This window comes from Leptonotus elevatus, chromosome 9 (assembly GCF_054856555.1).
Source record: "Leptonotus elevatus isolate MCC_2025b chromosome 9, RoL_Lele_1.0, whole genome shotgun sequence".
Classification (NCBI taxonomy): Eukaryota; Metazoa; Chordata; class Actinopteri; order Syngnathiformes; family Syngnathidae; genus Leptonotus; species Leptonotus elevatus.
In genome coordinates, this window is record NC_141247.1 from 6705107 (window position 1) to 6729614 (window position 24508).

The 24508-nt window shown below is 37.8% G+C and overlaps 3 protein-coding genes across 6 annotated transcripts in view; 1 reads left to right on the forward strand and 2 right to left on the reverse strand.

Moving 5' to 3' along the window:
• Positions 1 to 198: 198 nt before the first annotated feature.
• On the reverse strand, positions 199 to 4465 carry eif4ebp3l (eukaryotic translation initiation factor 4E binding protein 3, like). The gene is made up of 3 exons (XM_086085574.1): positions 4044 to 4465; positions 1605 to 1781; positions 199 to 766 (listed from the first exon to the last, which is right to left on the reverse strand). Exons 1-3 carry the CDS (start codon positions 4168 to 4170, stop codon positions 738 to 740), a joined length of 333 nt encoding a protein of 110 aa, XP_085941700.1. The 5' UTR covers positions 4171 to 4465; the 3' UTR covers positions 199 to 737.
• Positions 4466 to 6855: 2390 nt separating this feature from the next.
• Positions 6856 to 20360, forward strand: zdhhc2 (zDHHC palmitoyltransferase 2). Of its 3 annotated transcripts, none has more exons than XM_086084580.1 (14): positions 6856 to 7201; positions 8221 to 8247; positions 8651 to 8745; positions 11354 to 11474; positions 12169 to 12238; positions 12398 to 12430; positions 15537 to 15657; positions 15771 to 15809; positions 15974 to 16106; positions 16425 to 16551; positions 17933 to 18025; positions 18535 to 18647; positions 18736 to 18802; positions 18886 to 20360. In XM_086084580.1, the coding sequence occupies exons 1-13, from the start codon at positions 7075 to 7077 to the stop codon at positions 18774 to 18776; spliced, it is 1140 nt and encodes a 379-aa protein (XP_085940706.1). In that variant the 5' UTR covers positions 6856 to 7074; the 3' UTR covers positions 18777 to 18802; positions 18886 to 20360. The 3 variants fall into 3 exon arrangements, with proteins under 3 accessions (XP_085940706.1, XP_085940707.1, XP_085940709.1); XM_086084581.1 differs by having other exon boundaries at positions 18565 to 18647; XM_086084583.1 differs by lacking the exon at positions 15771 to 15809 and having other exon boundaries at positions 6857 to 7201.
• A 64-nt stretch (positions 20361 to 20424) lies between these two features.
• Positions 20425 to 24508, reverse strand: part of cnot7 (CCR4-NOT transcription complex, subunit 7) — a 9351-nt gene continuing 5267 nt past the window's right edge. For both annotated transcript variants that reach the window (XM_086084585.1, XM_086084584.1), the window contains exons 5-7: positions 23489 to 23633; positions 23282 to 23392; positions 20425 to 22230 (exon numbers count right to left, since the gene is read on the reverse strand). In XM_086084585.1, the coding sequence (XP_085940711.1) occupies positions 22099 to 22230; positions 23282 to 23392; positions 23489 to 23633 (388 nt within the window). In that variant the 3' untranslated portion in view covers positions 20425 to 22098. The remainder of the gene's footprint in view (positions 22231 to 23281; positions 23393 to 23488; positions 23634 to 24508) is intronic.

Sequence of the window (24508 nt, forward strand, 5' to 3'; positions counted from 1 at the left end):
TATTGCGCAAGTTGATTTTCATCTAAATCATAAAAGTGACGTACACTTTTACTGCACAGAATGTAATTTGTTGGAATTGGATGAAAATGGAATGTAAACTAAATTAACCCAAAATGATTTTTTTTTTTTAAAGTTAGTATAACCACAGAAACTACAACATGATATGCATTCATCAAAAGTATACCAAAAAAACAAGACTTTTTTTTTTAAAACAGCCTTTATTTGGAATTATTCACATTTAATCCCTTCCTCCGTAAAAATAGGAGATTTTTCAGTAAGCCCCTAAAAAAAAAAAGGAGACACTTGGTGGCAAATGCAGAGTGTCTTATATAGTAGGGTCAACTACCAAAAAAAATAAAAAATAAAAATCTACAGTGAAAAGGCTGACTTTACATCCATTGAAATGTAAATTATCTTGCAATCTTGAATTTGCCAACTTAAAAAAAACAAATTACATAATACATTGTAATATATACAAACGATATAAAAAGTTTTTTTTTTTCCTTTTCAACTCCTGCTGTCGCTTCAGTGAGCAAACAATCCATCCAGTAACCATGTTTAAGATAAACACATTACAAGGGTCAAAACGCCCTACTTTTCCTAGCTTCCATTGTTTTTGGTTCCGCAGAAGAGCCTTTGGTTTTTAAAAATGAAAAAAAGCTTATCGGCAACACTTTTCGGTCAGTAGGTGGAGGTGTTTTGATAGAAGACTCTCCCACAGGAGGTAAAACTGGAGCTTAGATGTCCATCTCAAACTGGTTGTCATCTGCTCAAAAAGACAAAGAGAAAAATCGAGACAGGAGTGGATAAGACTGACAAGCCCCTCAAGGAGAACCACACCTTAACGGACACAATGAGGGAAAAAAACTGCATCCCTTATCAGCACAACCACAGTTGACACGGCAAAAATAAAAAACACTCGCGAGGGTGTGACCATGACAGGAGCTTGAAAAAAAACCAAACATGCCAACACAGACAAAAGAAAAATAAGAGCCATAATCCTCAAGGCAAATTTATATTTGCCCTTTACACTTACTTACTAACTCAACTATAGCACCAAAACCTTAGGTCAGCTGCTGCCACCAATAGGCACACTACTTACCTTTTTTTTTTTTTTATGTGACTAGTATTCATTAACATTTTTAAACAACATACTTGTGGTGCAGTGATTTTATATAATTACAGGTAATTTAGCCAGGACATATTTTTTCAAATCAACTTCAATCACAGCCAGTACAAACGGACAACAAACCTCAAATTTTGCGGTAAGAAAATAACTCGGTATACATACTGTCATACAGTAATGTGACACTTGCCTAGTTGTCCAAAAGCTACTACTTTCCTGTTTATGGTCAAGACTCAAGAGGCAACAAGAGTGATACATACTTGTGATATCTGCAACCTACAAACGTACCACAGGACCAAGAAAATGACAACATGCCATACTTGTACTATACCGCATTGTTCTCATGTTATCAAACGGTCACGTGATTTTAATCACATCAACACAAAAATCAGAAAATATTGCCATGTACAGACAACTACAGCAGTTGCAATTTGACAATATGTGTCTCCGCAGAAATATTTGGATGTGCAAAAATTACCTGCAACGTCCTTTTCTTCCTCTTCCACCTCCTCTTTGACATCCTGCAGTTTGCTTACGGGGTGAGTAGCAGGGCACGTCACCCCCGGGATCTGGGGGAGACAGCATGGTGGTGTGCGTGCAATGGGGGAGTTTCTGCAATCCAAGAGAAACTTCCTGTCATAGATTATGCGGGTACCTGTGGTGAGAAATTGATTGTTAGGTGATGAAACATTTTCCATGTGTGTGAACGTGAAGTTATTTCTATACGGTGGATATAAAAAGTCTCCACACACCTGTTGGAATGCTGACAATGTTCCACTACTTGATGTCACTCAAACTATGAAAGCCAAGTCACCCCAAGTTACACCTTATTTATTTATTTATATATTTGTGAGTGACATTAAAAAATACAACTCCACTGGCGTTAAGTGGCTTCTGAAAGAAAAATTATTATTGTTATTGTTATTATTATATTTCATTTGTATTTGTTTTTATTTTACTGGTGGAATGGGCTTCCATAATTTATAACGCAATGGTGAAAAATCTTTGCGAAGGGATGTAAAAGTAATCAACTGACACTTTCTCAATTGGTTACAGGTCACATTAATGGTCAGAAATAGCTGATAAGTGGTCTAATTATTATTATTTTTTTCACAAAACCTGGCATTTACAGTTATTTATAAACTTTCATATCCACTGTATATGTGCCCTGCAATTGACTGGCAACCAGTCAAGGGTGGGTCTACCCCACCTCATGCCCAAAGTCCGCTGGCATGAGCTTACCTGCGACACCTAATGAGGAAAATGACATTCATTAATTATACATTTATTTTCATACATATTTGTTTATTCTCTTTCGAAAGAAGCCATCATGTGAAATATTACTTTCGGTGCCAATGATGGATACTGCAATCAAAAGTTTGTTTGGTTTGGACCCCTTACTGCTAAACTGCTTTTCATTGTTTCTGTAGCAAAGCCAAAAAAAAAATCTATTCAAACTGGACATTCTGCAATTTTATAGGCTCAAACGGATCCAAATTTTCTACTGGGGGGGAAAAAAAACAAGCGTGTGTACGTGCATTCGAGTGCAGAAGGGAGGGGCTATGGGTGTCGCTGCAATGACTTCTAGGAAATCAGAGTACATAACATTCCCATTTAAAAACTCTCGGAGATTAAAGCCACATGTATCATCAGTCTTTGGACCAGTAGTAGCATTTCTATTAAGGAGAAAATAGCCTCCTCAAGTACGCATTTCTCAAAGTCTCAAACATCATAAATCGGTGATTACATGTTTGAAGTCTGTCAAGTTTGGACTTAGGCCAACATCCAACAAGCCGAGCCATAAACTGCTGTGTTGTGTTTGACATGACGGACTAGTAGTGATCTGCTACTAATGTTTTTTTTTTGGAGTTTGACCAACCTAATTTGGACATCTGATGAGCCTGTCAATTTGGGAGTGAAAACATGTTACGCAATGACTGCACTGAGCAGTGTGTCCAGGACAAAAGGGAGGGGTGACAAAAAAAAGGCAGGCGTAATCTAGGAAGCAATAGACGACAGCAGTTTCTGTATGCAAATAGAATCCTGGCTTGTGTTGCTGAGTGTTACTTAATTTCATTTTAGTGCCAATGTTTCAAATCCATTAGATGTTTACAGTACATCAGTTTCTCATCGCGTGAACAAAATGTTCTGTGTTCCTGCAACGTCAAGCAGAGGAAGGTCAGCCTCTCGCCCTGTGCAGCCAATCACTTGAACTGTACTGGTAGCAGGATATAAACACCCGGTTGAAACCTCAAGACTGGGTGGTACTGTACAAATCAACAGCAGAAACGATTGGCCACTGAGTACACCGTTTGGTTAAACGTCATTTCTTGTGTTGAGGGTACACGTGTTTTTGTTTGTTTTTTAAGTCAAGTGTACTTATCTTGAGTATTTATTATTTCAGGACTACTCGTAGTAATGGTGACTGTACACATAATTTGGCAATACATAATTGGGGCGCAATAGTTTATTATCTATTATCCATGTCATGTCCCAACACTAATGGTACGAATGTATTTATCCATAACTACTCCTATTCAGACTTGAAAACACGTGATAGAAGCTATGCTAATTCAACATGGACGTTGCGAAACGACTGTAGGAATGTAGTACAGCAAATGTCACGTATGCAATCCACACGTCTTTCTTTATACGATGGCTATTCCAAACCGTATAATTACAAATTAGAAGCACGTGCGCTATAAATCCAAACTTGTGAAGACTAACGTGATGATTACTTGCAACATCTCGCGATAACTTTTTGTTTTCTTTTTATTTGTACAACTTTTCGTTCATCGCGTTGATGCATTTTCGACAAGTCATTTACAACAATGTAATCTTCTTTTAGCATTATGTGCCATACTTAAAACAGAAGTCTGCTGTCCATTTTTTTTTCTTTCCTTTCAATATTTCTTACCACCGGGCGTAGTGGAGAAAAGAGTCCCTCCGGGCGTCTGGCTGTAGCAATCGGGAAGTTGAGACCAGTCTTTCAGGGTGAGAACCCTGGTGGGAATGGGGCAACTCTTCACTTGATTAGTCGACATGTTAGCTTTCTGGCAAACGGAGTTTTGTAGCGTTCGTTTGCAAAAGCCCTCAAAAGTCACAATGCTCACTGCGCAAACACTCCAAGTCTTCGAGAGGTTGCAGTCTTCGAGAGGTTGCAGTCTTCGAGACGGCTCTTCCAACGTTTGAAGTTTGTAACGGAGCTCAGAAGTTGGGCTCGGGTCGCGTCGTGTCCACTTGCAAAAGCAGCTGCCAGTTCGACCATGTGCTGTATTTGAAGGAGTCACTCGTGATGTTTTTGTGCTGCGCTTTAAGTGGCACGTGCGGCCAAGCAAGGAAGGACGCGATCGTTTTGTTTAGAGAGACGGCCCGTTGTGGCGGGCACTAGCGCAAAGAAAAAGTCAGTGGTTGGCATGAAACAAGCGCACCCTCTACACACTGTTACTGTATTGACATTTGTGAAACAAATAACAACAAATAAATAAATACATACATACATAAATAAATAAATACATACATACATAGATAGATAAATAAATAAATGCTGTTCAGCTCCTGTACTAAGAAAAAGTACAGTCTGTAATACAGTATACTTGAGTAGGGCCTACATAAGAAGTAATTTTTGTTGACGATACAGGTAATACAATTATCTTAGGTTTGATTTGATTAATCAAGATGAGCTATCAATGGTACACACTAGGGCACGGTATCGATTCAGATTTCCAAATCGATTGGATTCACAAGGTCCCGATTCAATTTGATTCACATTGATTAATTAATTTGCGACCCAGTTAAGGATTCCATGCAGTATCAATTTCTATGTATATATAGTTGCCTTCTAGTAAAATTCTATTTTTACTTAAAGTAAAATTCTATTTTCACATGCATAAATGCATATGCATATTTATGCATGCATAAATGTAATCGATATCGGGCTATGAAAAGGAAAATCTATTTGTTTAGATTAATAAATGTCAAAGATACTCAGTCACCGGAAAACTTTACTATTTAACAAAGAAAGTCACTATTAAACAAAGAAAGTCAATTTGTTTGTGTTATATTAAATGTATCTATTGTAATTACAGTAAGCTATGACAGTTTTTGCTGAAGAGTACTTGTGAGTATGCGAACTGGTCAAGAACAAATTTAGCTATATATATTTATTTATTTTAAAGAGAGAAAAACTTTTATATGTGTATTGATCATATAAGTAACACTGTAAAAAATGCATTGGTTTGAGTGAAAGACTCTATTGCAGCTTAAAACAGGGGGAACATTTCAAATGATAGAAGAGAGGATTTACTGTATTCCTATTGCCTACCCATGGTCAGAGCAATTATCTTGATGATGTATTTTTTGCAGAGCCATGTAGCTCACTTTTGTTTTTCTCTTCTTCCAGTTGGCCAAAAAGGTTGTGGTAACAAGGTTGTGTGTACGTTGAAAGACACAACAGTGCGCTAAAATGTGTCTTCCTCGTACAAGAAAGACATAGCAACAAAAATCAGATTAAAAAAAGGCAAATTTTATCTGATGTAGTTGATATATAGGTCATTTATCAAGCTGGATGGACAACAGGAAAAAACAACAACTTTTTGATTCTAGTTTTAATGAATTAGAATTTTTAATTTAAATATCATATGAGTTCTAATAATATTAAGATCATTTCACGGATTCTTCTGACACAATAATAAATAAATAAAACTACTAAGTGCAGTTGGTTCATGCAGCAAAAAAATGAGTATTATAAATTCAGACGAAAATATTACAACAGCACACTGAACATCCACTTAAAAGAGTAAACAGTGGTGGCTCGTCAATAGAGGGCGCCAAGGTACTGCCCTTCTGCGCAACTGCGTCATATTGAAAGGGACAATAGTGTAAATAAAGTATTATAATATAAATATTTCAAACTATATGACGATCTCTTTATAGCGCATAAGTGTGCTTTGACAGACTGATTAACTATCTAATTTCGCTTAAATGGTTTGTTTTCGATTCACTTTGATTGATTTTAGATCCAGTTTCATATTTAAATAATTGTAAATATAGGCTACATTAAAAATATATATATTATTAGGAATTGTTTAAAAGTGCAATTTTGTAAATGTAAGAAAATACTTTTAAAATTTCTGTGAACAAGAACACGTACAGATCCAGTAAACTAGAGTTTCCGAATGGAGGTTGGGATTCACTGATTTAAACATAGCAGGGCTGCAGACGTGAGTGCAGGTGTTAAAATTCCGCCCCTGACCCCTGTCTTGGATTATGTCACTTGCTCTGTACGCCTCGGAAACCACAAGAAAAGATGACAATTGTGTGGGTAGCTTTCAAAAAGAACTATCAACCAGATATATTTTTTAAAAGCCATCTTTATTGTGCAGTGTGAAAAAGGCTGTACAGTAATAACAAAATGAATGTCCTGCACTACATATTTCAACCTCATGGTGGCAACGCTGATTTTCTTGTAAATTTACATTCCACAACAACGCAATGCCTTTACAATGATTATATTTAGCGTCACTCCCTTCATAAAATTACAAAGTCACGTGTCAATGACGAATGAAATGTGTGCGTGTCTACTTCTTGGCTGCCTCTCATATTTCGACACTCGAGCATGAACTCATTGAACCCATCTGGTTCAGGTGAAAAAAAAGTTCCCAGCCTTGCAGCATCCTGCGGCCGTCATGGCAACCCGCAAGGGGGTGGCATTGACGGCTGGTGGGGGCGGAGCTACTGTTTTCTTGTAGTGTGAAGTGTCTGAGGCTAAGCATGCTGCAGCATCACATGGTGGGGGGATTCTAGGATTGATGAGGCTGATGGCATCTGAAGACACGATGCATTGACAGTCCTCAGGGAGACACCGAGGCGCGCGTGCACGTAGGCGAGTAATATAAACACACACACACTCACGTGAACCCACGTCGGATATGATCCGCTACTAGACTATGGCACCGTCAGGTTCACGTAATGTCAAACGGGGCTGCAAGAGAGTTTTCTACTGGATTCCTGTCCTGTTCATCGCACTCATAGTGGCTTGGTCGTACTACGCCTACGTTGTGCAGCTTTGTTTGGGTAAGAAAACGCATGTCTGGGCACTGAGTGTGCATGTGGGGTGTGTGATAGTGCCATATGAGACGTGTGTCTGATTTGATTTGATCATAGGAATTTTCTAAATGTGTCTATAAATATTGTGGACGATTTGTGTAAAGACTTGCATTGTCTTGACAGTTCAGTCACCATTTTGAAAAGCACTCATCTTTTTTATTTTTTATGTAGTTGTTTACAGGCATCATTTCCGTTTATCATCATATATTCATAGACCTCTCTACTTATCTCTAAACATCTTAAAGACTTACTGTCATGTTAATGCCCATTTTAATAATCTGAAATCCATCAAGTACAGTCTTATGTATTGACAAGAATGGAGCAAGGCCTGTTTTGTTTTACTGTTAGGGTGCAGATACAGAATCCATGAATGCTAAATTGCACACAGTTGACCTGCATAGTAATGCCAAGGGAAAATCAAATCTCCCTTTAAAAAGTGTAAAAGTGAGGGACTAAAGCAGAGTAAACACTGTCCTGACCCAAACTAGCTGAGTGAGTGTCCTGGATTTTCTTTTTTTTTAGTTTTAAGATGACTTGCTTCATTGTTCAGCGCGACTTTATTTATACACAGGGTTGAAAGGCCCATAGAAAAGTATGTTTTTCATCCAGCGGAACTTGTGAAACTGTGACGGATTATGAACGAGAGGGACAGTGGCTAGCATGTGGTCCGCAGACAAACACAGAGACAGTTGTGTGGAACTAGCGTCAGCTGACACTCTCGTTCAGCAGCTCAGTTAATCCCATTGTCGGGTTTATATAATTCACCTCAAGCAATCTGCGGTTGACCCAATTTTTTTTTTTTTTTAAAGCTATCGACATCTGCCTTTCAACACTCCCATCGACCATCGATTTACAAGATGTAGCGATTGTTAAAAATGTACACTATGTTAACAGACACTTCACCATCATAGATGCATACATCTTATCTCAAATAAGACCTCCATATCAGAACATCTTTACATATATTTGCTTCTTTCATTTTGCAGTTTCAATTGAAGAAACATGGGAAAAGGGTAAGTGTTTCATTACATATGTCTAAGAAATCAAGAAGAATTATTTAACCTCTCAGCGTCAGATGTTGAGTTGAATCCAGTGCTGGAGTCTGTGTGGATGCAGGCTGTTATCAAAACATTTCTACCAGTCTTTCTCATCTGTGTCCTGACATACTTCTCATTACCTCGCTAACATGGTGAATGTGGAATGCCATTTCACCTCTGCGGATGTTTTCTGTTGCTTTGGAAGATCTTATGTTTGTATGGCCAATGTTTTTTTTTAATATGTTATTGTTTTCTACATCTTTTATTTTCATAGTAATCAATTAGCCCCATAATATTTCGGTCGATTGAATGAGTTGGGTTCTTCAAAATTCAATTCATGCAACCATTATGATAATGCGCACCTGTATTTCTTTTTCAGTTGTCTATTTAATGGTGTACCATGTCATCTTCATCATGTTTATTTGGGCTTACTGGCAAACTATCTTCACCAAGCCCATGAACCCGCTGAGGGAGGTGAGTGAGATGACGACGTAACTTTACTGACACCGTGAGCGGAGGCATTTGTGGGAAGTGCAGAGGTAGATGGCAGCCTCAGTGTGTGATTAAGTGCTGCATTTTGGATTTAGGCTATTTCCTGTAGAAGTGCCAAGAGGTGCACTCTGATACTACGCTCTTTGCTTGACCACTTCAATTCAGCTGTGAATGCAAGCAGAGAACAAACAAACATTGCAGAGGGCATTTACAGACAAAAAAGCAAAAATGCACTTAAAATGGAGGCTTTTCGTTATGATTAATTCATTTTTAATTTGGTGATTGTAATACTGTATAAATCAGTGATTGTAAAAAGTGGTGCTACTACAAGTACAGTTTAGGTACAATTTGCAGTGCGTTTTAATTGACTCATTATTATTTAATGATTATTGATTTGACATTTTCTTAAAATGTTCCTTTATGTAATTACAGTGTTAATGATGAGGCATGAGTTAAATGTTAAATTTACCTTTAGGTATAATACCACCGCTTACTCCACTACTGAATTTGAAATTTGAATTAAAAAAAATTAGCGTTTTGCACCTCATCAAAACACATTGAATAGCAAAACTGAGAATCAAGATGAGACGGTCCCAAAAAGTTTCACTTGGCTGACTCTCACGACACCTACTGCGGTAGTCGGATGTCAAGGCTCGAGTAGCTATTTACAAAAGCTAGCTAGTGTAGCTTGTCTTAGTACCCATGTGGCTATGTTGTGGAGTTGCTCTTCTTCCTATGCTACCCAGCATGGTGAAATAAAAAGTAGGACAATATTATTACGGCCTGTTAGCACTGAGCCAACAAGAAGCAGATGTGGAGAATAGGCATTTGTTGAACTTTCAAATAAGATAGCATTTAGCAGCCAAAGTAGTAACACAACCACCTGTCACCAGATTGACTAGATATGTTCAAACTTTTATTTATTTCTCTTTGAGCAGGAGTAGCCCCTCTTAACCTGACCGTAATCACAATCATGGTCTTTGTACATAAGATACAAGTCATGCTAATTTTTAAGCTAGCCTAATTGACACGGCTAGCCTGTTTATTACTGGAATTAAGTGCTTGGGTGATTAAGTACACTTTTCACAGACGTCTGGCCAGAACCGCGCAGTAAAATAGCAGGCAAATTAATAAATGTCTGGAATAGGGAGAGAAAATCTATTCATTAAACTGAACTGGAAACCAGAAATGAATTACTGTACACTACGCCATTCGTCAACCAGGCGGAGTGGCTTATAAGTTTAAGAATGTATTAGTATAAATATTTATAACAGCAGTAATGTTATTTGTTTGTTTTCAAAATAGATTTCTAAGTTGTTTATTTTATTTTAATTTGTTATTTTATATATATATATATATATATATATATATATATAATTTTATTTTTTTTACTTTTGAGATCTGCACAATAAATATTCTCAAAAGTATTAAGTAGTGTCCAAACTCGGTCCTCGAGGGCCTTGGTCTTGCAGCTTTTTTTACGCTAATCAGCAAGGTCTACATAAGACTGATAACGATCCTGTCAATGGCGGAGGCACGTGGTGGCCACACAATGTCGCTCTGTGATTGGTGAAAATCAGTAGAAATCAACGGACTCGGTACAAGATGTATTCTTGAGCGTTTATGAACTCACTAATACCACGAGAATTCATCTTGCAGAGCAAGGTTAGCACAGTGGCAGAAAGCTCTATTGTAATTGAGCAACTCATTGAAAATTGTAACAGCTCCAATGCATTGAATTAATAACATATGCTCTGAAATTATTTTATGCAGCCCACTAGTCGGTACGCACAGCCCAAGGTCGGCATGCGAATGGTATGGCTGCATGGTTAAGAATCACTTATTTAGACATTTCAGGCATGAACTTATGGCCACCCCTATATGAGTCGTGGTTTCACCCTGGCCACCCCAATGAAAAATTTCTGGCTACGCCCCTGGATCCTGTACATTGGAAACAGGTGCGTTGGAGCAGGGAAAAATCTAAAACCTGCAGGACTCTGGCCCTCGAGGACTGAGTTTGGACACCACTGAAGTAGATCTTCTTTGTTGTTTGTTTTTTAAATCAATTTGCCACTGTAGACATTGTGAATTTATGAAATATTGATTATATAAAAATTTTTTTTTAATCATTTATTATATTGTCACGTTTTTATTGTTTAATAAAACTCTTGCTTCAGCTTCCTGGGATTAACCAGCAAAAATAAATAAATAAAAATACTTCACAAAATTACAACACTGCTCCGCAAAGAAATTGGTGCAAGAAGTTTTAGAAACCCTATAATTAAAACTCAAGCTTGTCTCCGTTGGCACTAATAGTTTCTTAATACATCCTTTGAAGGGCAGACAAATTATATCCCGTCTCTGCTGCAATTTCCGTGCGGGGCACAAAACCAAAATAGAAGATTCATAAATTTTAAATATTTGTTTTTCTTCTTGGCTTCAGCTGCATGCTTGAACCTGATCCTGCATTCCTCTAAAATGCTAGGCTACAAAATGTTTGCACTAGCGCTGACAAATGTATGGGGAGAAATCAACAAGCGTTGTCAAGTCAGCTATGTTTTGTATTTCCTCTGCGTCCTGTTCTACAAAGTTCTGCCTGTCCTACTCGGACAAGGAGCTGCTGGAGCGTGAAGACCGGGGTGAGTCGCAGCAGGAGATCCTGAGGAGAATAGCTAAGGAGCTGCCTATCTACACACGCACCAACTCTGGAGGTAGGACAAGATCAGTATGGATGCTTTCATGCATGAAAAAATTAATTTCTCCTTTTCTTTTTTTATGATTAATGTTCATCAAATATATAATAACACAAGGCAAATTATTGAAAAATAGAGAGAAAAAAGCTAAAAGCAAAGCCAGCAGAATAACTCAAAATATTGTTTTTTTCCTCTCAAGATTTTCAAATGAGTCAATTTGACTCGCAAGATAACACAGCACATATAATTCTAATTCCTCCTCCAACTACAATATAGATTGCTAATAACAAAAAAAATCTATCTAGTAGGCTAAGTATCTAGCAGGTGTAGTCGATGAATGGAATTGCTCAGAATAATTTTTCCTGATTGCATCACTTGTTGCCTTGACACTTGTTGCTAGGCAGAGTTCATTGGGTTCAAGCATATCTGCCCCATATTGGCAATTATATGCCAGTCATTTGAGCGAATCACAAACTCAGGGCTGTCACAGTGACATATGGTGAGGTTCATGACTGGTGAGGCACTGACTGCCCTGACCGCACACTCCCACTGGGCTGGACAGGAAGTCAGACAGACGCAGACTAAGAAAATCGATCCAGCAAGAAGCAACAATATTGAGACAAATTTATATGCATTCATTTCATTAATTAACTGGTCAAGTGCTTGCAAGGCACTGCTGATGTACGTTTGATGAAATCGTCTGTTTCCTCAGCAATCCGTTTTTGTGACCGCTGCAAGCTGCTGAAGCCTGATCGATGTCACCATTGTTCAGTTTGTGATAAGTATGTCTCTCTCTCTCTCTCTCTCTCTCTCTCTCTCTCTCTCTCTCTCTCTCTCTCTCTCTCTCTCTCTACCCATGTGCTGAAAAAAAAAAGAACTTATGATGTACTGACTGACAGGAAGGTCCAATAACGCTGGTGTCTGACTGTGCTGTGTTTCAGATGTATCCTAAAGATGGATCACCACTGTCCCTGGTACGTACTAATCTAGCATGTCTGTCATAAAAATATTTAAACTATGATGGTATCAAGCAAATCAAAGGCATTTTCATCATTACAAGACAAAACAAAGCTTTTTCTTTTAATCTAAGCAATATTATTGATATAACAAGCACAAATTATGCTACCAAGACGGAATGGAGAGAACGCTAAAGCGGCCACTCTGATGTTTTTTTTATTTGTAACGTTCGCAACAATCATGATGTGTTACATGCATAAGGAGTTAGTGTTTAGGAATTTCAGTCACATTTGGCAGCTCTCTTGTTTTCCCACATAAACGGCCATTTGCAGTTTTGCGTTTCAATGTGATTAAAGCACAAAATGTGAATTTTAACTTGCAAACTACGATGCAAAACAGCTGATTTGTGTCAAGGGATGAAAATATTTTTTTTTAGTGCTGTCAAAGTTAAAGCGTTAACCAATTAATTAATCACAAAAAACGATCGTATTAATCATGTAAACTCTGATTAATCACACCATTAATTTTGACCGCAGATAATTCTTTAGCTGACAGCAAATGGTTACGTTAAAGGTAGCACAGGTTGTGTTTGAGCAATAGACATAACTGCATGCATTTAAGTAAAGCATTTATAAATGTTTGCGTATGACATTCAGAATATTTGTTCATTTTCAACGCCCATTTTAAATATTAACTGATTAAACAAAGAGGAGGATGAGCATGTGCAGTGGATCAAAACATTTTTGAAGACGTCTTCATAACATTAAATATAAAAAATGTTGATAAAAAAAGCCTTTTTAATTAGCCTAAGCGATCAATCGTGATTAATCCAAATTCTAAAATGTGATTTATCTGATTTAAAACAATTATCCGTTTGAAAAAAAAAATTCAATTTAATGACCATTATAATTGATAAATTAATCTATTCTTAAAATAATTGTTAGTTGCAATCCTAATAAAGTTTCTAAATGAGATTTTCTGCCACTTGTTCTCAGCATGAGAGACAGTGTGTAGGATTTAGTGCCATCTTGTGGTGGACTAATAAAATACAAACAATGGACAAATCCAGTACTTCCTGAACTCAATACCACTCCTTCATTTGGGGCCTTTCATGAGTGGACAAGATGATTAATCCAGGTGTGCCTGATCTCAGTAACCACGGCGACAGCGGCCAGACACACCTGGATTAATCAGTTTGTCCAATCATGAAAGACAGGAAACAAAGGAGTGGTGTTAAATTCAGGAAGTAGTCTAGCTGTGCAAAGAGCCCATTTTGATGTGAAGCACACGCACTACGGTGCCTCACAGAGGTCACACTTTGCAATTATTATTGGAGCGAGTGCAAGTCAGCAGCCAAGAGAGCAGGAACTAGCGGGAGCGGACAACAAAAGTGGCTAGCATGAACTCGCTGGAGCAGCTAGCAAAAACTCGCTGGAGCAGCTAGCAAAAACTCGCTGGAGCAGCTAGCAAAAACTCGCTGGAGTTGCTAACAAGAGACGCTAGCGAGAGCAAAGCAGAGGTAGACAAGTGGTGGGAGCCTGAATCACGGGACTCAGCGATGACCAACTGCAGACCGCAGCTGTGGGAAGTAAGCGGCGGTCGACCCATTAGGCCCGTCACGAGCTGCAAGCACCACCAGAGGCTAACTACGTTTGCAAAGTTCTTCTCTCTAAGGTATCCAATAGCAGAAAGATGGCGGCGCAACATGTCACCCTTCTGTAAGGCGCAGTGAGACCTATATAAAATAATTAGCTACTAATAGACCTACGATTATATAAAAAATAAAGTGTATGTTGATGTGATAGAACATATATATTTTTTCAACATTATTGAAATTAATAATTATTTTTTAAATTAATGAGTTATTAGTTCACCACTTGATGGCGCTAAATCCTACACACTATCCCCTAAAACAATAAATAAATAAAAACACTTTACTCTTATACTGTGTTGGAATTGGAGGAGCCAAAGAAATAACTTGACTTTAAAGATTTTATTTATTTATTTTTAATCTATGACGGTTTGTACGACGGCGTATTAGGGCCACATATAAATATATATATTTTTTTTTTTAGAGGGCGGGGGCAATATTCCAAGAAAAAAACTCGCAAATTTGCCACTTTATATAGTGGCAGATTTGCGAGTAAAAAACTCAAAAACTTACGAGAACTACACGTAGCGTACTACTCGACTGTTTGTGCCTATACTTTTCAGTCGGGTTTCCAAATAAGGAGATAGTAATTGCTTTAGCAGAGATTAACCATATTATGTTGAGCATTCGCTCTTTGAAGCGTGTACGGCCACTGGCCAGTGACAAAGACGCCTCACTTTGCGAAGGTCCACACCCGGACGATCAAGCAAGTTAATTTGTTAGAATGTATATTTACTTGTACATTTATGTTTCCAGAATTATTATTTACACATTCATACTTTTTTATTTTTTTGTACAAGTATCTAAGTTGATGTGTCAAATCTGCTGCTCTCTGTCATTCACTAGCATTTTACCTAAAGTATGCTAGCATCTGATTGTTTAGTGTTAGTCAGCTGATAGGGGATCAGGAAGTGTGTTGTGTGAATGACGAGTAAAGTTTTCATTTAAGAATTAATCCGTCTCCATCCTGCCTTTTCATTTTATAAACAGTGTCCCATTAACCACCAACCAATCCTCACATGATTAGACTATAGCTACGCTACGTGTATTTCTCGTAAGTTTCAGAGTTTTTTTTCTCGCAAATCTGCCACTTTATAAAGTCGCAAATTTGCGAGAAAAAAACTCATAAATTTGCGAGTTTATAAAATGGCAAATTTGCAATTTTTTTTCTCAGAATATTGCCCCCGCCCTCTAAAAAAATATATTTATACGTGGTCCTAATACGCCGTCGTAGGTTTGAACATTGAGTGTCTAAATAAGCGAAAAATGCCCAAAAATGTAATGCCTGTCTGAGAAAAGTATATAGTGTGTGGTGACGTATTTTTTGGAACATAACCTCCAGTGATAAACGAGGGAACACTGTATTGCTTTTCCACGTTTTGTCCATAGAACAAATTAGCGACAATGCTTGGTGTTTGTAAATATCCTAATAATGTTACTTTTCTAACTACTGTTTTATTTTATTCTCTCAGGGTGAACAATTGTGTGGGATTCTCCAACTACAAGTCGTTTATGTTGTTTTTGGCGTATTCCCTACTTTACTGCCTTTTTATAACTGCTACAGACCTTCAATACTTCATTAAGTTTTGGATGGTAAGTGCATATTGTATTGAATTGTATATCCATTTAGGAGAAATAGAAAAGAAACTTAGTTGTTGGCGGATGGCTTGGTGATAACAAACATGTACTGTACATTTTTCCACAAGGCTGGTGGTAAAGCCCATTTCCGTCTGAAAGAATACCTGGTAACCATTTGAGCTATTTTATAAAAAGTTGAAAAGTATTGTAGCTCTCAAACCTTCTAGTTGCTGCGTAGCTCCCACTGATTGAAAGTAGTCCATGTTTGACCAGAGGTTAGCATCCGCCATGTTGTCATGCTTTTGCGTATTTGTATTGCTTCCCTCCACAGAATGGCTTCCCAGACACTCAAGCCAAGTTCCACATTCTGTTCCTCTTCTTCTCTGCGTCCATGTTCTCAGTCAGCCTCGCTTCACTTTTCATCTATCACTGCTGGCTTGTCTTCAAGAATAGATCCACTCTTGGTAGGTGTTGTCTGTACTGTGCCTCCTCAACGTGGATCTGAAAAATGTGCTCTCAGTCTGTTTGCGCAGTCTCATCAGTGCAGTTGTTTCGTGAGCCTCTTTGGTTATTAGAGAGCCTTGTACCGTATGTGTGGAGGGATTATCCACGGAGAGTTTGTGTCGTATTGCAGTCAAACAAGTGAAAAACATGAACGGCATCGTTACTCAGAAAGAGAAGTCATACCTGCTCGTACATTAGTCTGTTTTCCCCTTTGTCATATACTGCACTTCTCTAATAATATAAATCTTCTTCTATCTAATCCGTGTCTGTCCTATCAGAGGCTGTTCGTGCGCCAGTGTTTCGTCATGGCACAGACAAGAACGGATTCAGTCTGGGCTCCAGTAAGAACTTCTGTCAAGTGTTTGGTGATGAAGCCAAATACTGGCCTTTTCCTGTTTTCTCCAGGTAAGGTAAGGTTTGGTACATCTTGGGGCACGGTGCTTAAATGGTTAATTAACTTAATTGATGAACAGTTGTGGGCCCTTTAGTTTCCCTGAATCTTCAAAAGGCCCGTTACGCTTCTAGCATGACTGCACGATCAGGGATGCAAGGCGGGCTCCAATTGCACACGTCACATGCGGAGGCAACTACCGGGACATCATCCGCAAGTTGAGATCTGCTTGCATTCCGTGAAGTAGTCAGGGTTTGAAAGTAAGGTTTTAAAGGAGGGTTTGGCTTCCACGCGACGTGCCGATTTTTTACAGTTGTCTTAAAATTGAGTAGAAAAAAATTCAGCTGTAAAAATGTGTGAATTAGGGTTTTGGGTTTCTAAGGCTTCGAAAGAGGGGTTGGCTTCCATGCTTTTTATGGTGCTTTTTTTTACAGTTAAAATTGAGTTGAACATTTTTGTTTTCAAAGTTTGTGACTTTTTTTTAAAAATAGAAGTTTCAAAGGACGGTTTGGCTTCCGTGCATTTTTGTTTAGTTTTTTTACAGTTGTCATAAAATTTAGTTGGAAAAAAATTAATCTGTAAAAATGTGTGAATTTGGGATTTGGGTTTCTAAGGCTTCGAAGGAAGGGTTGGCTTCCATGCTTTTTTTTGTGCTTTTTTTTTTTACAATTGAGTTGAAAAAGTTTGAGAGTTTTTTTTTTTTTTTTAAATAGAAGTCAGGATTTCAAAGGAGAGGTTTGGCTTCCGTGCATTATTATTATTATTATTATTTTTTTTTTTTACAGTTGTCAAAAAATGTAGTTGAAAATTTTAGTTTTCAGAGTTTGTGGCTTAAAAAAAAAATAGAAGTCAGGGTTTCAAAGTAAAGCTTCAAAGGAAGGTTTGGCTTCCACGCAACATGACAATTTTGTTTTTTTTACAGTTGTCCTAACACTGAGTTGAAAAAGTGTGTGAGTTTGGGTTTTTAAAAGAGTTAGGGTTTCAAATATGGTTTCAAAGTAGGGTTTGGCTTCCATGCAGACTTTGTGACTTTGGGTTTTTAAACTGTAAATGCACTTTGAGTATGGCGATCTTCTACATGGACGCGCCTCTCTTTGATGAATTTAAACAGAATAATGAGGGGAGCCGCTTCGATTGGCCATGAGTCAGCTGCATTCCTTTCTACAACGGCGCAAATACCCTCGTCTATCTGCACTAGTCTAGCAAAATACCAAAAGAAAGAAAATTCCACTCATGTGCACAGTTAGAATGCGGTTTGGGCTATAGACTTGCATAGGGCCCAAAGATTCACACCCAGAACCTGTAGCCTGTGAGGCAAACACAAAATGGTTTAATGCCACTTTACAAAACTGTCCACAAAGAATATATTTTCTGTGTTTCTCACCTCAATTACAGTTTAGGGGATGGTTGCTCATTCCCTACATGCTTGGTGAATATTGACCCTGAACAAGCCTCTTCACCCACCAGCTACAACCCAGCACCAAAGAGGTACGTTCCAAATAACGGCAAATATAAAATAACACAAAGCTGTTAATATTGTAGTCTGCTAGCCAATGACTCATGAAGATGCACATCAAGTAATTGGTCTACTTAGGATCAGGTCACATCTATATCCACCGTATTTGTAGAAATTCTCATCAGTGATATAATGTTCCAAATGAAACTTTTCAGCTTTTCTGAGACAAACAAAAAACTGCTGTCATTGCTACGACATTCAATAGCTGAGATAGATGTTTCTAGCCCAGTCAAAATTTCCAACAAAACTTTAAAATATCAGCAAAAAAATAAATAAAACAAAACTAATTCTGTCTTTTATTCATCATAAGGTGGTTGTGCTCAAAGCAATGTGAATCTCCTTCAAACAATTTAAAAATGTTCATATAAAAAGAAAAAAAAAGGATTTTGTATTCACTTTGAGCAGACTCTATTACAATTCCAGTTCAGTATTTTTTGAAGTGGATTATTGTGTTGCTCTTTGTGTATATTTATACCTCCAGTAATACAGAAGGTCACCACTTCCCCTTCAGGCCAATGAGGGAGAGCCAAAGTCGACTGCTCAGCAGTACCGCCTCGTGGACTGAAAGTGACATTGCAGCAGATGACAAGAATGGTATATTGTACTGTACAGTGGTTTTCAGATGATCATATTGTTTCTGATAATATTGTGATGATTGTTCCTCACCTGTGTATTTGTTTAGGCACTAATAACCCGCTGATGACCACAGAAAATGAGGCATAGGGACACAAGATCTCCTATTGAGAAGTGTAAGTTTAAATACATAGAGACATTATTTACATATCTTGAAAAGAACGTCACAGATAAATATATATTTTTTCTAATTCAATAGGTCAGTGCTGCTCCCTTTTCAGTGAGATGTGTCGCGATGGTGAAATCACTGGTGTATTTCCTTGACATTTAAACACGGCGTGTTTAGATGCTGTCTGGAAGGTTGCGGACTTTCATAGTAAAGTGTGAAGTTGCATTCCAATGATCTTGATGTCCTTTTGATATACGAGGGAGCACAGAGATGTGGAAGGGCTGTGTAGTTGTTTATTGTGTGTTGTTTTTCATAGTGTGACATCAGCCCAAGATAAAAATAAATATGCAATTTTAAGTTTGCCAAATGTTTGCACATTAAAAGTAGGTTATTGTGTTCATTTGGTGGTGGTAACAGGAGCAAGAACCTTTCATAGCATGCTTTCATCCCAGGATATCATTACAAATGTTTCTTTTCAAGGTACCATGTGAAGCTTGGAAACAGCAACATGCAGTAATGAGCATGTGAATGAGGGCTATTCAGATTTGTTCAAACATGGGCGAGGATGTGTCTGTATTCCCTCACCTTGCCAAGGCCCGAAAGCCAGTTCTGGCCTGCCACAGCGATTTTTGTGGCCGACTAAAGTAAATCAAGAGTCACCTTCATCTTTGTTGCTAAATTAATTTATTTTTGCACAAAAGTTGAAAATTTACTATTTATAGATAAACATTTATTTTCACCCCCCAAAAACTTTTCATAAACTGAACAATTATATTTTCAGTATATTTGGTTATCACTATTTTCCCTTTTTTTTATTTCAAGTTTAGTTGTTTGTTAAAAATGTATTTAATACTAAAATCCAGGGGCAATTATGTACAGTATTAACTAAAACCACAATTCTGGCCAGGATGAAAATTAGTCCGACAATCTGCTCAAATGTATTGACTGTTGTAAATTGAGGGTTGGTAGCAATGTGTTTATACTCAGCTGCATATGAGAGCAAGTGTACATTGTTGTGGCTTTTCTGCAAGACGAGAGATTGGTTGCTTCCCACTTTGGTATGGTGCATTTCAATAAAGTTGATTATCACAGAAAACTTTAAGTGTAAAAGAGAAACTCGTAACTATAACTGTAGATTCACGACACACTAAGTGAAATATTTCATGGTTTCATTCTTTTTTTTTTTTATGATTTAAGCTCAAATTCAATTCACACTCAAGAAATATGACATACTCTAAGAAAACAGTAAGTTGTGCAAAAATTATTGAATCATTAAAAAATGTAGACGTTAAGTTTAGTGGAAAGGTTCAAGTGCATTTTGGTTGGTCCTGAAATTTCACCCAAAAGCCAAATATCTCTTTGTATGAATTTCACACTTAGAATTGGAATTACTGAAATAAATGAACTTTTTGAAAAAGTTATAATTTTGTGTTGATGCTAACTTTAGTGATTCTTTAAAATGTGAAGAATGTAAGCCTGTTTTTTTTAAGCCCCATTGTGACAGTCATGTTCTATTTTTCTATTCTTCTCTGTACGTCAATTAAAATAAAAGTGCTTATTTGTAATCTTTTTCCATTTTGTGGCTCACCTGAAGACAAATAATATAATAATTTCAAATATACAAAATGGTGTTTTCACTAGAAAAGCTTTGAGCCTTTATTTACAAAATAATCTAAAAACAATCCTCGACATATTGCATACTCGTGTTTCTTTACAGTGTCAAGGGCACTGCAAACAAGAAAACACAAACATCAGTCAACATGACACTGGAGTCATACCTACAGTGGATAGAACATCTACACGCATCTGTGCAAATTCCAGATTTTTGTGATATAACTTGTTTCCACCATTAATGTAAGCTGTAACCAGTGCAACTCAAAAGTAAACAGAACCAAGATATGTTTGAATATGACTGGTTGAAAAAGGTTACTTGTGCACCCACATCATCACAGTTGTTTATTTTTACTTACCCTCTTGAAAAAACTGTATTCATCCAGTTATACAGGATGTAGGTCACATTGAGAGTAGAAAGGTTTTAAAATGACTATCACAAAAACCTGCCATTTGGACAGGGGTGGTGAAGACATTTTCTACGCACTGTATACACCACCAGAACACGCATACAAATGTTTCGCTTGCTATTCAACAACACAGCTTTTGTTGAAATCTTTTGGAACATGCGGTTCCCCTATGCAGCATGTTAGAGCAAGAAAGCAACACAAACATAAAACAGTCTCATCCAAAGGCTAACACGACCCATGAACTGCAAGAAAACAAACCCAGACGGATGCATGTTAAAATGCAACGAGATGTTTTCACAAGTTGTAAAAGTGCTTTGATTTTTTTTAAATTACAACACTAAAACTCAAATCAACTACAAAAGGAACTTCCATTAAAATAAAATGAATGAAAATGTACTCACAGCAGCATTTTAGCAAGATAACCTCTGCATGTACTACATCAGGTGAGTTTTTCGACGTTTCCATTTGGAGATCAGTGTGGGCATACAGCATGACTGCAATCATGAGCTCGAGAGGACAGCATTTATGTGCACACAACATCCAATCTAGGCTTAAACAGGTACATACATGCAAAAATGTATCATAATGATGATGAATTATAGACTTCTCACATTGGGGTGTTTAGACGGAAATAACAAAACAAGTGAAGAAAGCACAGGATTGCAAAAATGATGCCAGCATATATGAACACACCCACTAAGAGCTCCCTTTCTCAATTTGAGCCAATAAGGTCAAGTGTGGTATGTTAGCGTACAACTGTGCACCTTTTTAGCTAACTGGCACAATAACTTAAACGCTAAAAAGGATGTAGTTCATCTTTAAGGCTGAGCGTGGCAAAATGCATTAAGTGAGCACTGCGTGTTCGTTGTTCACAATGTCAAATGTGAACGTAGAGAAAGCATCAAGGAGCAGCGACGTCAGATACATACTTTCCATATAAAATCAAGTTAGAGCTTTAAAGTGCAAAACAATTCTACAGAATACTTTAGTCAAACTAAAATCCCATTTTTTTTCAAGCATGTTAAATCGTACTGGACCAACCAGATGCCTGCGCTGCTTTGCAGGAGGACTTGATTCAGCTCAAACCAGCGCAGCTGTGTCATGTGTGAGGCAAACTGTGCTACGTTTGTTTCACTCTTAGCAATAATTTCAGTTGTCGAAGACGAGCAAAACCGATGACAAACTGCTGGCCGAATGAAGCAATTATCATTCCGATCATCCTGGTTGTCCGAACCCAACCTCGTGGCCGCACTGCCAATAGCGGGATGGTGCGCGTATGATGTCAAGACTGCTGCTTGTTAGCTTCTTCTTCATAAGCGTTCCCTGTTCCGTTCTGCACGTAGGCTGATCCGGTGCCAAGCCCGTATAAGTGGCCACAGTACTTTGCATCGTCAATATGATCCTCAAAGAACATCTGGTGGAAACACATACACTGAGCATAGAAATCTACAGATGAATACACACACTCAATGTACACACTACAAGAGTTGTAGCATTTCTAATGAAAAGAATCAGCATGGTTCATTAACTCATTTGCTCCCAAAATATTTTAAATATTGCCATGGTTCCCAAAATGTTTTTATATGCGGTTTTTTTATGCTAGAGCATATGCAGTCTCTAACCTGAAGAGGTTGCTTAAAGCAATGGTAGTTATTACAAAAACGGCCAGCAGGTGGCAGCAGAGTATAAGAGATCAACCAGGGCCATGTTGCAAAAGCCCCCCCCCCCCCTCCAGTAATTTCAACAGGTTTGTGAATAGTGATGAAACTTAGCTAACTTAACTTAACTTCTAATGCTAATTGCTGCAAAACTGAAACAGACACAAATATACTTTTTTCCTGATGAAAGAAGAGACTCTAATCTTTCTTTTGGTAGGTTCTATGTTTTTATAGCGACAGAACACAATATTCTGTGGGCCCTGCAAAATCAGTCAAAATCCAGTAAAATAGCCGGGAGCGAAGGGGATTGCTTCAGTGAAAATGGCTGGGAGTGAATGAGTTAAAGGTGAAAGTCAACTTAAAAATTGTTTTGACAATAATATGTTCTATACAGCCCCACTGGTCAAAATATGGTATTCTGGTTAATATTGCGTTAGTGGAATATGAATTATAAAGCAAAATCCAGCCGCTTTTATCCATCTCAGGGGGCGGCCATTTTACCACTTGCTGTCGCCTGAAGATGACATCAATGTTGCTCAGGTCTCAGGTAACAACCAATCACAGCTCAATTTCAAAAACAGGTGAGCTGTGATTGGTCATTTTCATGGCCGCCCCCTGAGATGGATAAAAACAGCTGGATTTTGCTGCATAACTCATATTCAACAAATGTAATATTAATCAGAATGTCCTGTTTGGACAAGTGAGGCCACATATATTATTGTCAAGCAACGTTTAAGGTTGACTTCCACTATAAGAACATGGGATAAAAATATTAAAGTGTGCTTTTTTTGCCGTTAATTGGCCTACCTCCCTCATCTTGAAAAAAGCCATGCCTGTAAGTAAAGAGTCAGAGCCCGCTTGATGCTGTGGTCCGAACCTCTCGAGCTCCAGCTGCTCAGCTACTTCCTGCAGTCCACCCTGAATACACACAATACCTGTCAACCGTGTCACCAGCCACACCTCGGGTCAAAATCAAGCATTAGACTGATGAAAGGGTTTAAGAATGTTGTTTACCTTGAGAATTTTGCAGCTCTTCATAAGGTACTTGACATCATAAATGACCGGAAAGTACAAGCGGACGAGCTCAAAAAAATCGATTTCTTCCTCAGGCAGTTTGGCATTGGAGAGAACTTTGATCAGGTATCCAAAGTCATAGCCACTGTAACATACGTCATAAGGGGTGAACAGAATTACTAGGTCACTTCAACACAAACATCCAAACCAATTAAAAGTGGTCGAGAATAATAATTGCAGCTGATTGACGTTCAAGAACTTGGCAGCACAGTGTCATGGTTTGCACAACTGTTTCAAAGTCATAGCTTGGATGTTGTGTGGGTTTCCTCCCACACTCAAAAACATTCATGATAGGCTCATTTCAGACTGTAAATTGCCCATATAAGTGTGTATATGCGCCCTGCCATTGGCTTGGAACAACTTCACAGTGTAAAAACACAAGGCATTTAATAAAGAAAAAAGAAGAAAAAAGAATGGCTTAATTACCTTTGTTCAACTTCACTTAAGCAACTAGCATTTTAGCATGCAACTAAATAATACAGTATGTTGATGGCTGTGTATTTATGAGCTTAGACCATACCTTGAGAGGAAACCGTTGAAATGGTTAACTATAGTAAATGTTGATTGATTAATGTTCTCATCAATTACAGAAAAAATGTTTAGATAATTTATTGTTAAAGATGACAAAAGGTAGTACCTCACTGAGTGGCAACGGCTTGTAAATGCGAATGTTGGGTTTTTCGTCAGCGTTCGTTCAAAGTCACAAACGGTCACAAAGACGTTCAAAACTTCTTCTTGGTTTGTGAACATCTTTGCGACCTTGAACGAACCCTGCAGAAGAAACAACATTCACTACGTTCGCAAACACTTGCAAGCTTTTGCCGCTCAGTAAGACACAGGACTTTATCTCACTCAGGAAATGGGTGAATTTTCTCAAAATTATATTTTTTAGTTGATGACAAGCAATGTTAAAAATATTTGGTGGTAAATATTAGCAGGCTAACTTAAGATTTAACTGAT

Bases quoted from the DNA above. Each gene is read 5' to 3' on its own strand.
- eif4ebp3l (XM_086085574.1), bottom strand. From the start codon at position 4,170: ATGTCGACTAATCAAGTGAAGAGTTGCCCCATTCCCACCAGGGTTCTC. The intron at 1,782-4,043 runs GTAAGAAATATT...TTCTCACCACAG, and splicing joins TTTCTCCACTACGCCCGGTG to GTACCCGCATAATCTATGAC. The intron at 767-1,604 runs GTAATTTTTGCA...CTTTTTGAGCAG, and splicing joins GGAAGAAAAGGACGTTGCAG to ATGACAACCAGTTTGAGATG.
- zdhhc2 (XM_086084580.1), top strand. From the start codon at position 7,075: ATGGCACCGTCAGGTTCACGTAATGTCAAACGGGGCTGCAAGAGAGTT. The intron at 12,431-15,536 runs GTACGTACTAAT...TTATTCTCTCAG, and splicing joins ATGGATCACCACTGTCCCTG to GGTGAACAATTGTGTGGGAT. The intron at 18,648-18,735 runs GTATATTGTACT...GTATTTGTTTAG, and splicing joins TGCAGCAGATGACAAGAATG to GCACTAATAACCCGCTGATG.